Source organism: Elephas maximus, chromosome 2 (genome assembly GCF_024166365.1).
Source record: "Elephas maximus indicus isolate mEleMax1 chromosome 2, mEleMax1 primary haplotype, whole genome shotgun sequence".
Taxonomy (NCBI): domain Eukaryota; kingdom Metazoa; phylum Chordata; class Mammalia; order Proboscidea; family Elephantidae; genus Elephas; species Elephas maximus.
The window spans coordinates 208,566,669-208,584,855 of record NC_064820.1 but is presented as its reverse complement, the minus strand read 5'-3'; the positions used below and the strand labels follow the sequence as shown (position 1 = coordinate 208,584,855).

Below are 18,187 nucleotides of genomic sequence, written 5' to 3'. Positions count from 1 at the left end.
AAATGAAGCCTTTTGGATTAGGTGTAGAATTAGATCCACAAGAGCATGAGGCAGAGTTAGAGGCTCTGAGCTCTGCCCAGCTGCTGAGATGTGAGTCTTCCCTGTGGCCAGTTGGGGGATCATGTGCAGATGGGCAGAAAACCTAAATTTTCTAATCAGTAAAAACAACAACAGCAACAAAAAAATTTCTCATAGGTTCCAGGGGAATATTAGGTGGTAAAGCACTAGAACAACTCCTGAGCTGCAGTGAACTCCAAATAAAAGTTCTATATTGCTCCACCATCACTATTAATGATTTCCTAAGTTAAACATGTATGAAATTGTTGGTATTAAGCTCAAGAAATTGGGTTAGGAAGAATAAGAATGAACAAGGACCATTCAATGTAGCTTGATGCCAGTTACACCATTTACAAAACTGAAGGTGCGATTTGCCAGTGCCCACCCCTGCAGTCCTGCCCATCTCCTTCCACCCCACTGCTCCATTCATTTGGCAAATAGCTTTGAGGTCTTCATGAGTGCCAGACTCTGCAAGAATCCTCACTTTATTTGGGCCACACACAGAGATGAGATCAGCAGGTGTGTTTTGCAGATTATAGGGCTGTTTTTTACTTTTGTACAGAACTCAGCTTTCATCTGCCAGTGGCAGTGGGTTTTGATAGATTTTATGCAATGGGATAGAGTATATACATTTTGTTTACGCAGTGTGTCCCGGGTTTTGTGGACATTTACATCAAATTTGGTTGCATCACTGTCTATTGCTTCAGCACACCAGAATTTAGGAGTTTAGTAAACTGACTCTCATAAATGGTGTTTGGAATTATTACAAGTGTAGAAAACACATCTGAAAGTATTGTAAACTCTTCCTAAACTATCTATGCATCATAACATTTTTAAACTCTTCCCACCAAGAGGATCTGATATTTACTTCCTGCTGGTAAGGGCTTTTAAAACTTAATATTTCAGAAACTGAAAAGTTACAATGGTTTAATCTCCTTAAGAAAAATGTGGAAGATGTTATTACTGATGTATTACTTCATTTCAGGAAGGCCAGGTGTATTTATATGAGCTTTTCTTTTTTTCCTTGGTAGACAGATTTTGACTTCCTTAAATGTAATTAGGTTTAATTTATCTTTGATTCGTGTTCAGAGAAAGGCCATAAGAAGTGAGGTAGAGGAGGAAAGCGGTAAATTGGAGTGAGAGACTTCCCTAAGTGTTTTGCAGTTTCTCTCTTTGCATCTCTGTTTCCATGGAAGGTTGATTGTGAAGAACAGCAAAGGTGACAATGTTTCTGAACATACTAAGCTTTGTGTGGTAAATGTCAGTGATCTTATAAATGCTAGTTCATCCCTTTCTCCTGAGATTTAGAGAAAATAAGAGATAATGGAGATGAATCTCACCTTAACGAAGCGTGTAGTTGACAGAAAGAAGGTGGATTTTCCATAAAGCTCTACGTTCACTGTTTCAGGGCCCAATTAAAAAATTTTTGTTGATATTATGTTTTTTTAATTAATGAAATGCATGCTTTATCATTGTGAGTGTTTGATTTTTTGATAACCAAACCAAACCCAGTGCCGTTGAGTCAATTCTGACTGATAGTGACCCTGATATAAAAAAAAATAACAGAAACGAATAAGTTGTCTTTACTACAAAAATTATTAGATTCAATTTTCAAAAACAGTGGCTATGATACTGAAATCAGAGAACTCGTGTATCTCGTGTCATTAGACAACAATAGTGAGAGCCAGCTCTTACAGTTTCCGTGCAATAACATACTTAGATATTAATGCTCTGAGCTAATAGTTTACGTGTTTATTCATCTGTGCCAGGTAATGTTCTAAGTATTGTCATTATTTTACCTAATCTACTGCTCACCATGTCATTGCTGATGTCAGATGAATCTTGACTGAAAGCAGAGAATTCCAGAAAGATGTTTACCTGTGTTTTATTGACTATGTAAAGACATTCGACTGTGTGGGTCATAACAAATTATGAATAACAATTTCAAAAAATGAGAATTCCAGAACAAATAATTGTGCTTATGCAGAAACAGTACATAAACTATGAGGCAGTCATTCAAACAGAGCAAGAGATATTGTGTGGTTCAAAATTAGGAAAGGATTGTGTCAGGGTTGTATCCTTTCATTGTATGTATTCAATCTGTATGCTGAGCAAGTAATCCTAGAACCTGGACTATATGAAGAAGAACATGGCATCAGGATTGGAGGAAGACTCATTAAAAACCTGCTATGAAACCTCGCTTGCTGAAAACAAAGAGGGCTTGAAGCAATTACGGATGAATATCAAAGACTACAGCCTTCATTATGGATTACATCTCAATTTAAAGAAAACAAAAATCCTCACAATGTACCAATAAGCAACATCATGACAAATGGAGAAAACATTAAAAATGCCAAAAATTTTATTTTACTTGGATCTATAATCAACACCCATGGAAATAGCAGTCAAGAAATCAAAAGACATATTCTATTGGGCAAACCTGCAAACCAAAACCCTGTTGCAGACAAGTTGATCTTGACTCCTAGTGACTCTCTAGGACAGAGTAGAACTCCCATATACAGTTTTCAAGGAGTGACTGGTGGATTTGAACTGCCGACCTTTTGGTTAGCAGCCAAACTCTTAACCACCAGGCCAATAGAGCTCAAAAACCTCATTAAAGTGTTAAAAAGCAAAGATGTTACTTTGAGGACAAGGTGCACCTGACCTAAGCCATGGTATTTTGAATCACCTCCTATGCATGCAAAACTGGGCAATGGATAAGGACGACTGAAGAAGAATTGACGCTTTTGAATTATGGTGTTGGCAAAGAATATTGAATATACTATCGACTGCCAGAAATGAACAAATCTGTGTTGGAACAAGTACAGCCAGAATGTTCCTTAAAAGGGAGGATGGCGAGACTTTGTCTCACATTTGGACATGTTACCAGGAGGCACCAGTCCCTGGAAAAGGACATTATGCTTGGTAAAGTAGAGGGTCAATGAAAAAGAGGAAGACCCTCAACAAGATGGATTGACACAATGGCTCCAAAAATGCGCTCAAGCATAACAACTGTTGTGAAGATGTCACAAGAAAGGGCAGTGTTTCATTCTGTTGTCCACACGGTTGCTATGAGTTGGAACCAACTCAGTGGTACCTACAGCAACAATTATCACCATACATTAGGGCCAGCTTTATGCTTATTCTTTTTATATAGAGTGGACCAAGGAACGGAGGGTTTAGTAACTTACAGCGCAAGTAGAAGGGAAGCTGGATCCAGGACGGTAGGCTGATTGTAGAGTTTGTGTCCCTCCCTCCTCTGCCCCTTGGGTTCTTTATGGGTTAGCCATGCCACAATAGTTTTAAGATCCCAACCCAAAACCCAAACCCAGTGCCGTTGAGTCGATTCTGACTCATAGTGACCCTATAGGACAGAGTAGAACTTCCCCATAGAGTTTCCAAGGAGTGCCTGGGAGATTCGAACTGCTGACCCTTTTTTTAACAGCCATAGCACTTAACTACTACGCCACCAGGGTTTCCTTTAAGAGCCCAGTGATTCCTTAATCACAGAGGTTAATTCAATTCAATTTAACAAACAATTCGGAAATCAGAAATTTGATTTTTCTCACTCTGTCTCTCTCTCTTAGTCTTTTCCTCAATTTCCCTTTTTTTCTTTGTGTTACATGGAAAAATGATTTTTCAAGTCCTTACTACATGTTGATAAAGGACACCTTCATCAGGTAACTTCATTACCCTGAATTCTGGCAACTTGAGTATGTTACCAATCCTTTCAACCCACAGTTGTGAATTCACTTATTTTTTTATGGGAAAAGTTATTTATAATTCCCACATCAACACCAAAGTTCTACAATCTGTTGAATATTCTGTTACTAAAATTGGTCTCACATGGTTACGCACCCACCCACCCACACAAACACACACACACCCACCAAACATGAATTTCAGAGGGTCACATCCTCATGAGTGACATGTGTAACCTCAAAACTCTCCTTGATGCCCTAGGTGAAACCTCATGGACAGCACCACATGGGTGGCCAACCACACTGGAGGGTCCGATTTTATACTGCTAGGACTCTTCAGTCAATCCAAACACCCAACTCTGCTCTGTGTGGTCATTTTTGTGATTTTCCTGATGGCCCTGACTGGAAACGCCATCCTGATCCTCCTGATACACTCTAATGCCCACCTCCACACTCCCATGTACTTTTTCATCAGCCAGTTGTCTGTCATGGATGTGATGTATATTTCTGTCACTGTGCCAAAGATGCTCATGGACCAGGTCATGGGTGTCAAAAAGATCTCATTTCCTGAATGTGGGATACAGATGTTCCTCTATTTGACATTAGTAGGGTCAGAATTTTTCCTTCTAGCTTCCATGGCCTATGACCGATACATGGCCATCTGCCATCCACTCCGTTACCCTGTCCTAATGAACTACAGAATATGTCTCTTCCTGGCATCTGGCTGCTGGTTCTTGGGCTCAGTGGATGGCTTCATGCTTACTCCCATCACCATGACCTTCCCCTTCTGCAGATCTAGGGAGATCCATCACTTCTTCTGTGAGGTTCCTGCCATAATGAAACTCTCCTGCTCTGACACCTCACTCGTTGAGACAATCATGTACCTGTGCTGTGTCCTCATGCTCCTCATTCCTGTGACAGTCATTTCAAGCTCCTACTCCTTCATCCTGCTTACTGTCCACAGGATGAACTCAGCAGAGGGCCGGAAGAAGGCTTTCACCACTTGTTCCTCCCACATGACTGTGGTCTTCCTCTTCTACGGGGCTGCCATCTATACTTACATGATCCCCAACTCCTACCACACCCCGGAGAAGGACTTGGTAGTGTCTTTCTTTTACACTATCCTGACTCCTGTCCTAAACCCGTTAATCTATAGTCTTAGGAATAAAGATGTCACAGGAGCTGTGAAGAAAATGTTGAATGTGGAACCTGTGTTTCAGAGAACTATAAAGTAGGATATTTTGGTAGTAACAGTTTCTTTCCTCTTCTGTACATATCAAAATTTTAGGCTCTTATGCCAATATTATCCCTCACACTGTCACATCACAGTGCCTTGTATCACTTTCATCCTTATTGAAAAGAAGTTGTTTGCCTGAATATGAAGAGAAGTCATATTTTTAGGAAAAACATAATGAAAATGTTTAGAATTAAGAGCCAAAGGGACTCTCAATTGAGAGAGAGAGAGGGAGAGAAAGAGGGAAATGGTGAAGGAAAAGGTGGAAAATATTGAATAAAAAAGAAAAAATGAGTAGGTGGGTTTAAATAAGAGGCATATTGGTATTCTTTGCACTGTTCTTATTCATACTGTGTTCCTGTAAACTTGAAATTAATTCCAAATAAAAAGTTAAATATCAGTCCTCGTTCCCCTATTCACTTTTTTGAGCTCTTAATCTCTAGCAGCAGTGTGACAAATACCTTAGAAAACGTATTCACTTGAAAATGACTATTCATTACTGATTATATTTGTTACTGAGTAGGCTGAATATATCTGCACTCTTTTACTGAGGGCTGTTTTGTTCCACGTGGCAGCTCTAAAGACATCTAAACAACAACAACAACAAAAAGCCCTTTGCCATGGAGTCAATTCCACCTCAGAGACACCAAGTGGGCAGAAATAATTTGAAACTATTAGTACTTCATAATAGATTGAGAATCCAGAACTTCGTAAGTATTCTGTAGGATGAGCATTAACCCAGAGTGGAAGGAGGATTTAGGAACGGTTCTCTGCACGAGGTGATATCTGACCTGAGTTTTGAAATACGTGATTTATTAGAGAAAGAAGGAGAGGTGGGACAGGAAATATTCAATCCTTCATTTATTCAACAAACATTTTTATGTTATATTACAATCCAAAATCATAGGCAAATGAGATTAAAATCGAAAAAATACATGGCTGTTGTCCCCAATGGTTTTGAACTTTCAGTGCACTTTGATATGCAAATAGGTGAAATAAAGTATATAAATTGCTTTGTTCATCATGCACAAAGAGAACACCTCTTAAGAACACATCTTTTCAATCTATGGCATATAAGTTTGGTCTAAACAAAAGTGACTGAGGGAAGACGCTGGAACTGAATGTTGAAAAGTTACCCATGTTACCCATATATGAGTATGTGAGGCTGGGTACCAGGAGGGGTTATGCTGAGGAATATGATGTCTGAGAAAAGGCACAGATGGAGCAAAGACAAGCGGGTTCACCAAGCAAGAATGGTGAGTCTTCCCATGGCACCTGTCAGGGATTGAATTGTGTCCCCTCAATTGTGTCAGCTTGGTTTAGGCTATGATTCACGGTATGTGTGGTTGTTCACCATTTTGTCATCTGATGTATTTATCCTATGTGTTGTAAATCCTAATCTCTATGATGTTAATGAGGCAGGATTAGAAGCAGTTATGTTAATGAGGCAAGACACAATCTACAGGATTAGGTTGTATCTTGAGTCAATCTCTTTTCACATGTAAAAGATAGATGCAAGAAGGGACCTCAAGCCACCAAGAAAGTAGGACCAGGAGTGGAGTCTGTCCTTTGGATCCAGGATTCCTGAGATGAGAAGCTCCTAAAACAGGGGAAGATTGATGACAAGGACTTTCTCCAAGAGCCAATAGAGAGAGAAAGCCTTCCCCCAGAGCTGGCACACCGAATTCAAACTTCTAAACTCCAGGACTGTGAGAGGGTGGGTTTTTTTTTGTTGAAGCCATGCACTTGTGGTTTTACTGTTATAGCAGCACTGGATAATGGAGGCAGAATTTGATACCAGGAGTGGAGTCCTGCTCTAACAGATACCTAAAATATGGGAGCAGCTTTCAAACTGTGAATGAATACAGGCTGGAAGAATTTAAAAATGTCTAATAGGTCGCTATGAGTCGGAATCGACTAGACGACACTGGACTTCTTTCGGCGTAATAGTAAAGCCTCGATTACCTTGAAAAGACTGTTGGTGGAATTATGGACATCGAAGAGAATTCTAGTGAGGAGTCAGAAGGAAGTGAAGAGAGCTATTACACTGGAGAGACAGCACAGTTTGTAAGAAGCAACAGCAGAGAAACAGCAGCAGCAGAACCAAGAGATCAGTGCTACACTGCGTGGGAGCCAATCCATGGTGTGTGAGAGCTGAGTGGGATGCCTCTGGGCACTTATTGGTCAGCTAGGCTGGTCTGACCACAAGGCGAGAGCTGCATGCCTTCAGGCTGAGGTTTACTTGTGGAGTGGGGTGCCTCTAGGCTCTTACTGGTAAAGCTAAATAATTTTGGAACACTTGTCAAAGCAGGGCAGACACCTGGCTGGTTCAAGGGCCTGAGGAGGCAAGAGGCCAAGGAAGGAGGAAGCAGAAGCTGAAGAGACAGGGAACATAGGGACCAGAGCTGCCTCAGTCTCAAAGGGTAGGGCCACAACCTCTGGCATCCCAAAGGGTTGGAGCCATGGCCTCTGGGGTCTCAAAAGGTAGAGCCACAGCTTGCTAGGTTTCAAAGAGTTGGATCTTCCCCAACTTGGCTCCAGAGTGTGGGGCTGCCTTTCATGAGTGCCAGCAGGATGGGCCAGATCCACCACCCAAAGCTGAGGGGGTGAGTTTGCCATGTCCTAGGGGCAGAGGAACAGAGTCTGCTGGGGTCAAAGGGGTAGAGTCACCACTTAGATGGACTAGGAGAAAGGGGCTGCCCAAATGTGAGGGAGCAGAGTTGCTCTCCACTGGGCCTGGAAGGTAGAGCTGAAGTCCAGGTCTGGGGCCTCCACCCAGAATCCAGAGACTGTGGCCAACACCCAGAGTCTGGAGGAGAGGGTCATTGTCTAAATGGTCTTAGAGAATAGGGGATTATTTTTAAGGCTTCAGAGTTAATGTGATGTGTCCTACTGATTTTCTTGCTGCCTGTTATCCCTTTTTCCCCTCCAATTCTCCCATTTGTAATAAAAATGTCTGACTTGTGCCTGTACTATCACTGTACTTTGGAAGCAGATAACTTGTATTCTAGATTTCACAGATTAAGAGGGAGTTGAAATTTGGACTTGGATTTTTTTTAAGACCTTTGGAATGATATGATGGGATGAATATGTTTTACATGTGGCAATGACATGAATTTTGGGATGTTATGGATTGAATTGTGTCCCCCAAAATATGTATCGTCTTGGCTAGACCATGATTCCCAATATTGTGTGATTGGCCGCAATTTTCTGATTTGATATGATTTTCCTATGTGTTGTAAGCCCAGCCTCTAAGATGTTAATAAGGCAGGATTAGAGGTGGTTATATTAATAAGGCAGGACTTAATCTACAGGATTAGGTTATACATTGAGTCAAGAGAATTGAGCAGAGTGGATAGGGACTTCCTTCCAGGAGGAATGGAGAGCCAGGAGGAGAGTGCCTTCTTTGGACCCAGGGAAGCTTCTAGACAAGGGGAAGACTGATTATAAGGACTTTCCCCAAGAGCTGAAAGAGAAAGAAAACCTTCCCTGGGAGCTGGAACCCTCAATTCGTACTTTTAGCTTCCTGGACTGTGAGAGAATGGATTTTTGTTTGTTGAAGCTATCACTGGTGGTATTTCTGTTGTAGCAGCACTAGATAAACTAAAAAAGCATCTCCTTTCCTGCTTCAATTTTTAGCCTCATTTCTTTCCTGTGACCCAAGATTTTATAAACAGTAGTGAAATTACAAAATTTTCATTTTAGAAATGTTACATTGATGATAATCAGTTGGAGAAGTGCATGAGTGGAGGCAGGGAGACCAGGTGAGTGATGATGGAGAACTGTATAATGCTAAGTGGAAACACACCTCAACATCATGTGCGACTGAGGTGGTAGATATCTAGGCTAAGGGGATCTTAGTAAATATGTTAAATAAAAGCACAAACCTGGTTGCATGTCTACCATTTTACAGTTGACTGTATCCAACTTGTGAAGAATTAGGCAGTTTCAAAAGTCAGATTCTTTTTCCCACTGATATACTCAATTACTTCATGTCTGTAAAATAAGGATCTCCATTTGTCTCCACTAATAATAATTTACAATTATGTGCAGCTGGGAAAATTCTTTATCATGTTATATATAGTGTCTGTTCTTTACTCTTCCTAGAAATGGAAAGACTATTACTGCTCCCAATTTTCCTATACCTACAGCTCAAAAACAGAAATGAAATGGATTCTGCAACGGAATTTTCTACAGTGTCAAATAAGCAGCGGTGCCCTAAATTATTTAAAAAATTTTTAAACTTCAGAATTTGTTCACGTGTTCAAGCTTGTGATGCCAAGAATATTTTACCAAATTAATTGTTTTTTGACATGTTAAAAAGGCTTCAGGATTCCTATACCTTGTAAAGCACTATAAACTAAAGAACTTTGATTGGAATTCATCATCAATTTTAGTACGAAATCAACACATGATTAAGACATAAGCTGGCATCATTTTTCACAGATGTTCTGTTTTCTTAAGTGTATTCCAAGGACACAGTTTGAAGAAACAGAATGAAGGTGACCATTTTTCTAGGGATTGATCAGGAGCTGAGACTTAATAAACATAATTAAATGTATTGAAATGCACATTTAACGCAGTTCTGTCTGGCTTTTGTTTGATTATTATTTTCTAAACATGTTTTCTGAGCCTGACACTGAGTTCAGAAAATATATAAAATTTTAACGTTACTACAGGGAAGACCTGAGAATTGTATAATTCAAACTGGGTTTTTTTTTTTTTTTTTTGAATCAGAAAATATTGACATTCAGCGTGCTTATTTTTAACTTAGTAATCAATCTTCGGTATCTTTCTAGTTCAGTAAATGGAAATGGGGGGCTTATATGCCACAGGATGGCTATGTCATCAATTTTAAAATAGCCTATAGTGGATGTCGCTATCAGTCGGAATCAACTCGATGGCGGTGGGTTGGGTTTTATAGTGGATGTATGAGACTATTGCTGAATCTTAAAAATTATCATTCAGATGCAGGGCCGAGACTGTGGAGCAGTCAGACACTTCAGGTGGTCCCTCTTACAACAAAGACCAGAAAAACAAGTGAATCAATTATATATATGACAAGCTAGGACCCTGAACATTAAAGGCAAGGTTAGGAATTGGACTGGGCAGTAGGGTGGAGGGAGATAGCTCAGAAGAAACGAGCAGTTGCTGGACTTGACTCAGCAAGAATCAGTGCCCCAGAGGCCTGATACCCTGGCACAACCGTGGTGGGGCTGGTGGTAGTGTTCAGAACACAGTTTCCCCAGAGAGAGAGAGTGAGCAAACAGCACAGAGTCTACTCATGCCTCTGGAATCAAGGATGAAGAACACTCTTGACTGAGGTTAAGTTCTTGTGTCTAATTTACTGCGTGGTCCAAAAAGCACCTCTTTCGGAAGATCTGTTTCCCATTTATCTGATCTTCTGCCTATGCTCCAGCCCCTGTGCAAGCCTTTGTGGTGGCCACTTCCCCACTGCTTGAAATAGGTGCAGCTGTGCACCCTGAGCCATTCTTCTAGCCTTGGGGAAGGAACAAATTAACTAACGGGGAAAAAATAATCAGCTTGCTCCCCTAAGCTAGGAACTCAGGGCAGAAGTGGCTACTTTCCCAGGGCACAAACACAAATGGTCCATGAACTTTGAATACCTTTCACCCCTGCATGGACCTGTGTGGACCCATTACAGCAGTTTAGGCCCATGTTGTCTCAGTGCACAGGTGTATGTGCCTGAGGTCTGATTTCAGCTGTGTAGAAGAGAGGTGGCTTTTCAATGTTTGGTACCACCCTACCAATTAAGCAGGGTCCTCACCTAAACACATCATGGGCCTAAGAACTGGTGGCTCCACACATGCCACCTAGCCACCTGTGACAGAGATCCAAGAATAAGTGGTGCCTCCCAGTCTTTACAGCCAAAAGCATTGGGCACACATGGTCAAGCTACAGAGCCCACTCATCTCTGACCTCTGGGGAACAGGGACACACTTTCTTCACAGACACCCAGGGGATGGCTGACACACTCTTGCCTTGCTCAGAGAGTGACCCCACACTGCAACCAGATATCTGTGCCTCCACCAAGCACCCATGCTCCTCTAAGACTGTAGGCGTGAGTCTGCACCACTTTCTCAGAGACCAACTACCATGACACCTTAGCTGAATCCTGGGCTCATATACATGGTAACAGCTCTAGTCATCTGGTGTCAAGAAGTTAGAGCTTCAACGATGCCAGTGATCAAACTAGCTCACTTGAGCAGCCTATTTGGGCATATCAAAACAAAACAAAGCAAGAAGCTAGGACACAGTAAGCAAACATAAAATAAATTAATACAATAATTTATAGATGGCTAGGAAACAATCTCAAATCACATAAAGAAGGAGAACATGATAGTTTCAACGAATTTCCAAAAGAAAGAATCAAGGAATCTTCTGGATGAAGATATATTCCAGGGATTAGCAGAAGTAGAATACAAAAGATTGATATACTGAACTCTTCAAGAGATCAGGAAGCAGATGAAGCAAAACACAGAACAAGCCAAGAACACACAGATAAAGCAGTTGAGGAAATTAAGAAGTTTATTCAAGAGTATAATAACAAATTTAATAGGCTGTAAGAATCCATACAGAGACAGAAAACAGAAATTTGGAAGGTTAACATTAAAACTTCAGAATTAGACATCTCAATAGAAAGAGGAGCAGCTGAGTGAGTGGAAGGCAGAATTAGTGAGAATGAAGATAAAACATTTGGTAACAATATATTGGAAGAAAAATCTGATAAAAGAATTTAAAAAAATGAAGAAATTCTAAGAATGATGTGTGACTCTATCAAGCGAAATGATCTATGAGTGATTGGAGTACCAGAACAGGGAGGCAGAACAGAAAATACAGAGAGAACTGTCAAAGATTTGTTGACAGAAAACATCCCTGATATCGTGAATGGCAATGGGATGACATATATAAAGACTTGAAAATAAAAAAAAAAAGCCAGTCAAGAATTACATATCCTGCAAAAATGTCTCTCAGATATGAAGGTGAAATCGGAACATTTCCAGAAAAATGCAAGTTTAGGAAATTTGCAAAAAATAACCAAAACTACAAGAAATAATAAAGGAAGTTCTCTGGTTAGGTAATCAATAACATCAGATAACAACCCAAGACTAGAACACAGTACAGAGCAACCAGGTATCAACCCAGATAGGGGAATCACAAAAGTAAATTAAGATAAAAAACCCTCAAAACAGGGAAACAGTGATGCCATTATGTAAAAGACGACAACGTTAAATCTATAAAGAGGGACTAAAAAATGTAGTCAAAGATCTTTCATACGGAGAGGAAGTCAAGGCAATAAAAGTTTGGTTTAAACTTAGAAAAATTGGAGTAAATATTAAGATAACCACAAAGGAGACTAACAATTTTACACATCTAAATAAAATACAAGAAAAACAGAAAGACTTAGCAAAAACAAAATCATCAACAATGAAAAGGAGGAAAAGACAGTATGTAAAGAAAAACTAAGCCCAAAAAGCAAGTGCAAAAAAGAAACTGTCAACAACACACACAAAAAAAGACATCAAAATGATTGCACTGAATTCATACCTATCCATAATTACACTGAATGTAAGCAGACTAAATTCACCAACAAAGAGACAAGAGAGTGGCAGAATGGATTAAAAAACACGACCTGCCTATATGCTACCAACAAAGACACATCTTAGACTTAGAGACACAAACTAAAACTCAAAGGATGGAAAAAAATACATCAAGCCAAAAAATAAAAAAAAGAGCATGAGTGGCAATATTGATTTCTGATAAAATAGACTTTAAAGTTAAATCCACCACAAGGGATAAGGAAGGACATTATATAATGATTAAAGAGACGTTATACCAGGAGGATATAACCATATTAAAATATTTATGCACACAATGACAGGGCTGCAAGATACATAAAACAAACTCTAATAGCATTGAAAAGTGAGATAGGCAGCTCCACAATTCTAGTAGGAGACTTCAACACACCACTTTCGGTGAAGGACAGAACATCCAGAAAGAAGCTCAATAAAGACACAGAAGATCTAAATGCCACAATCAACCAACTCAACCTTATAGGCATATACAGAACACTCCACCCAACAGCAACCAAGTATACATTCTTTCTAGTGCACATGGAACATTCTCTAGAATAGACTACACTTTAGGTCATAAAACAAGCCTTAGCAGAATCCAGAACACCGAATTATTACAAAGCATGTTCTCAGACCATAAGGGCATAAAATAGAAATCAGTAACAGAAAAAGCAGGGAAAAGAAATCAGACACTTGGAAACTGAACAATAAAACCATTCAAAAAAGACAGGGTTATAGAAGACATTAAGGATGGAATAAAGAAATTCGTAGAATCTAATGAGAATGAAAACACTTCCTATCAGAGCTTTTGGGACACAGCAAAAGCACTGCTCAGAGGTCAATTTATATCAATAAATGCAGACATCCAAAAAGAAAGGGCCAAAGTCGAAGAATTATCCCTACAACTTGAACAAATAGGAAGAGAGCAACAAAAGAAATCTTCAGGCACCAGAAGATAGCAAAAAAAAAAAAAAAAAAAAAAACCCAGAGATAGAACTAAATAGACCATAAAAAAAGAAGATTGAAAGGTAATAAAAAAACTGCCAACAAAAAAAACCTGGCCCCGATGACTTCACTGCAGAGTTCTACCAAACTTTCAGAGAAGAATTTATATCACAACTACTAAAGGTATTTCAGAACATAGAAAAGGATGGAATACTCCCAAACTCATTCTATGAATCCAACATAGCCCTGATACCAAAACCAGGTAAAGACACCACAAAAAAAGAAAATTACAGACTTATATCTCTCATGAACTTAGATGAAAAAATCCTCAACAAAATTCTAGCCAGTAGAATTCAACAACATATCAAAAAAATAATTCACCATGACCCAGTGGGATTCATACCAGGTATGCAGGGATGGTTCAACATTAGAAAAACAATTAATGTGATCCATCACATAAATAAAACAACAGATAAGAATCACATGATTTTATCAATTGATGCAGAAAAAGTATTTGACAAAATTCAACACCCATTCATAATAAAAACTTTCAGCAAAATAGGAATCGAAGGAAAATTCCTCAACATAATAAAGGGCATTTATACAAAGCCAACAGCCAAAAGCCAGTATTTAGGATGCTAAATGGAGAGAGTCTGAAAACATTCCCGTTGAGATCAGGAACCAGACAAGGATGCCCTTTATCACCACTCTTATTCAACACTGTGCTGGAGGTCCTAGCCAGAGCAATTAGGCTAGATAAAGAAATAAAGGGCATCCAGATTGGTAACAAAGAAGTAAAAGTATCTCTATTTGCAGATGACATGATCTTATACAGAGAAAGCCCTAACAAATCCTCAAGAAAATTTCTGAAACTAATAGAAGACTTCAGCAGAGTATCAGGATACAAGATAAACATAAAAAAATCAGTTGGATTCCTCTGCACCAATAAAAAGAATATCGAAGGGGAAATCACCAAATCAATACATTTACAGTAGCCCCCAAGAAGATAAAATACTTAGGAATAAATCTTGCCGGAGATAAAAAAGACCTATACATAGAAAGCTACAAGACACTACTGCAAGAAACCAAAAGAGACCTACATAAGTGGAAAAACATACCTTGTTCATGGATAGGAAGACTTAACGTTGTAAAAATGTCTATTCTACCAAAAGTGTTCTGTAGATACAATGCAATTCTGATCCAAATTCCAACAACATTTTTTAATGAAATGAAGAAACAAACCACCAACTTCATATGGAAGGGAAAGAGCCCTCGGATAAGTAAAGCATTACCGAAAAAGAAGAACAAAGTGGGAGGGCTCACTCTACCTGATTTTAGAAACACTTTTACTACCACAGTAGTCAAAACAGCCTGGTACTGGTACAACAACAGACACATAGACCAATGGAACAGAATTGAGAATTCAGACATATATATCCATCCACCTATTAGCAGCTGGCATTTGACAAAGGCCCAAAGTCAGTTAAAAGGGAAAAGATAGTCTTTTTAACAAATGGTGCTGGCATAACTGGATATCCACCTGCTAAAAATGAAACAAGACCAATACCTCACACCATACTCAAAAATGAACTCAAAATGGATCAAAGACCTAAATGTAAAATCTAAAATGATAAAGATCATGGAAGAAACAATAGGGACAATGCTAGGAGCCCTAATATATGGCAAGCAGTATACAAAACATAACTAACAATGCAGAAGAGAAACTAGCTCCTAAAAATCAAACACTTATGGTCATCCAAAGACTTCGCCAAAAGAGTAAAAAAAAACTACCTACAGACTGGGAAAACATTTTTAGCTATGACATTTCTGATCAGTGCCTGATCTCTAAAATCTACATGATACTGCAAAAACTGAACTGCAAAAGGACAAATAACCCAATTAAAAAATGGGCAAAGGATATGAACAGATACTTTACTAAAGAAGACATTCAGGTAGCTAACAGACACATGAGGAAATTCACACAATCATTAGTCATTAGAGAAATGCAAATCAAAACTACAATGAGTTTTCATCTCACTCCAACAAGGCTGGCATTAATCCAAAAATCACAAAATAATAAATGTTGGAGAGGTTGTGGAGAGGCTGGAACACTTATACACTGTTGGAGGGAATGTAAAACGGTACAATCACTTTGGAAATCTATTTGGTGCTTCCTTAAAGAACTAGAAATAGAACTACCATGAGATCCTACAATCCCACTCCTTGGAACATATCCTAGAGAAATAAGAGTCCTTACGCGAACAGATATATGCACACCCATGTCCATTGCAGCACTGTTTACAATAGCAAAAAGATGGAAGCATCCAAGGTGCCCATCAACGGATGAATGGATAAATAAATTATGGTATATTCACACAATGGAATACTACACATCGATAAAGAACAATGATGAATCTGTGAAACATTTCATAAGATGAAGGAAACTGGAAGACATTATGCTGAGTGAAATTAGTCAGCTGGAAAAGGACAAATATTGTATGAGACCACTATTTTAAAAAGAAAAAAAAAACTGGATAAATAGTTTAAACAGAGAAGAAAATATTCTTTGATGGTTATGAGAGCAGGGAGAAAGGGAGGAAGGGAAAGGAGTTTCACTGATTAGGTAGTAGATAAGAACTATTTTAGCTGAAAGGAAAGCCAACACACAACACAGGGGAGGTCAGCACAACTGGACTAAACCAAAAGCAGAGAAGCTTCCTGGATGAACTGAATGCTTCGAAGGCCAGTGTAGCAGGGGTGGGGGTTTGGGCACCATGGTTTCAGGGGACATCTGAGTCAATCAGCATAATAAAATCTATTAAGAAAACATTCTGCATCTCACTTTGGAGTGGGGTGTCTGGGGTCTTAAACACTAGCAAGGGGCCATCTAAGATGCATCAGTTGGTCTCAACCCACCTGAAGCAAAGGAGAAAGAAGAACACCAAAGACACAAGTTAACTATGAGCCCAAGAGGCAGAAGGGCCATGTAAAGCAGAGACTACATTAGCCAGAGACCAGAAGAACCAGACGGTGCCCGGCTACAACTGATGATTGTCCCAACAGGGAACACAACAGAGAACCCCTGAGGGAGCAGGAGAGCAGTGGGATACAGACCCGAAATTCTCGTAAAAAAACCAGACTTGATGATCTGACTGAGACTGGAATGACCCCGGAGGTCATGGTCCCCAGACCTTCTGTTAGCCCAAGACAGGAACCATTCCCAAAGCCCACTCTTCAGACAGGGATTGGACTGGACTATGGGGTAGACAATGATACTGGTAAAGAATGAGATTTTTGGATCAAGTGGACACATGAGACTATGTTGGCATCTCCTGTCTGAAGGGGAGATGAGAGGATAGAGGGGGTCAGAAGCTGGCCGAATGGACATGAAAAGAGAGGAGGGAAGGAGTGTGCTGTCTTTTTAGGGGGAGAACAATTCGGTGTATATAGCAAGGTGTTTATAAATTTTTGTATGAGAGTCTGACTTGATTTGTAACCTTTCACTTAAAGCACAATAAAAATTAAAAAAAAAAGAAACTTAACATCACCACTATTTTAAGAACTGAAGAAAAAGTTTAAATGCAGAAGAAAATATTCTTTGATGGTTACAAAGGTGGAGAGTGAGGCAGAGGGGTATTCACTAATTAAATATTAGGCAAGAACTATTTTAGGTGAAGGGAAGGACAATACACAATACAGGAGAGGTCAGCACAACCAGACTAAACCAAAAGCTAAGAGGGAACACAATAGAGAATCCCTGATGGAGAGGGAGAACAGTGGGATGCAGTCCTCAAATTCTCATAAAAAGACCAGACTTAATGGTCTCACTGAGACTGGAGTGACCCCTGAGGTCATGCCCCCTGGGCCCTCTTTTAGCCTAAGACTGGAACCATTCCCAAAGCCAACTCTTCAAACAGGTATTGGAGTGGACTATAAGACAGAAAATGATACTGATGAGAACTGGGCTTCTTTGCGAAGTAGACCCATGAGACTTTGTGGGCAGCTCCTTTTGGGAGGTGAGACGAGAAGGCAGAGGGGGACAGGAGCTGGTTGAATGGGCAGGGTGAACACAGGGTGGAGAGGATGAGTGTGCTGTCACATTAGGGGGAAGCAGTCAGGTTACATAGCAAGGCGTATATAAGTTTTTCTATGAGAGACTGACTTCATTTGGAAACTTTCACTTAAAGCACAATAAAAAAATAAAAACTATTTATCAAAAATTATTTATCACAACAGAGTGTCTTGTATACTCTATATGGATAGGAAGACTTAACATTGTAAAAATGTCTATTCTACCAAAAGGGATCTAATGATACAATGCAAATCCAATCCAAATTCCAACATATATCTTTCTTTACATGTGTAATTATTTTTGTAGGAGACATTCCAAGAAGGGATTTATTGGTTAAAATTATTAACATTTAAAAAATGTTGATACAAAGTAGTAATTTGCATAATGTAAAAGTCTAGACCAATTGAGCCCCACTGTCAGTGAGGAAAGATGAGCAACTTCTCATTTTCCCACTATGCTTGGAGTTTCTGCCCTGCCCCTAGATGTCTTTCTGCCCTTCCACGTCTGCTCTGTGATCATCAGGGGCCTACATAGCCTTCTGGATGATTCAATCAATAGGAGACCTCAGTGGAAGATTTGGAGG

At 39.6% G+C, this 18,187-nt stretch overlaps 1 protein-coding gene across 1 annotated transcript; it reads left to right on the top strand.

The window, feature by feature from the left end:
• Positions 1-4,030: 4,030 nt before the first annotated feature.
• On the top strand, positions 4,031-4,993 carry LOC126070426 (olfactory receptor 2T29-like). The gene has a single exon (XM_049874627.1). The coding sequence runs from the start codon at positions 4,031-4,033 to the stop codon at positions 4,991-4,993; it is 963 nt and encodes a 320-aa protein (XP_049730584.1).
• The last annotated feature ends 13,194 nt before the right edge of the window (positions 4,994-18,187 follow it).

Bases quoted from the DNA above. Each gene is read 5' to 3' on its own strand.
- LOC126070426 (XM_049874627.1), top strand. From the start codon at position 4,031: ATGGACAGCACCACATGGGTGGCCAACCACACTGGAGGGTCCGATTTT.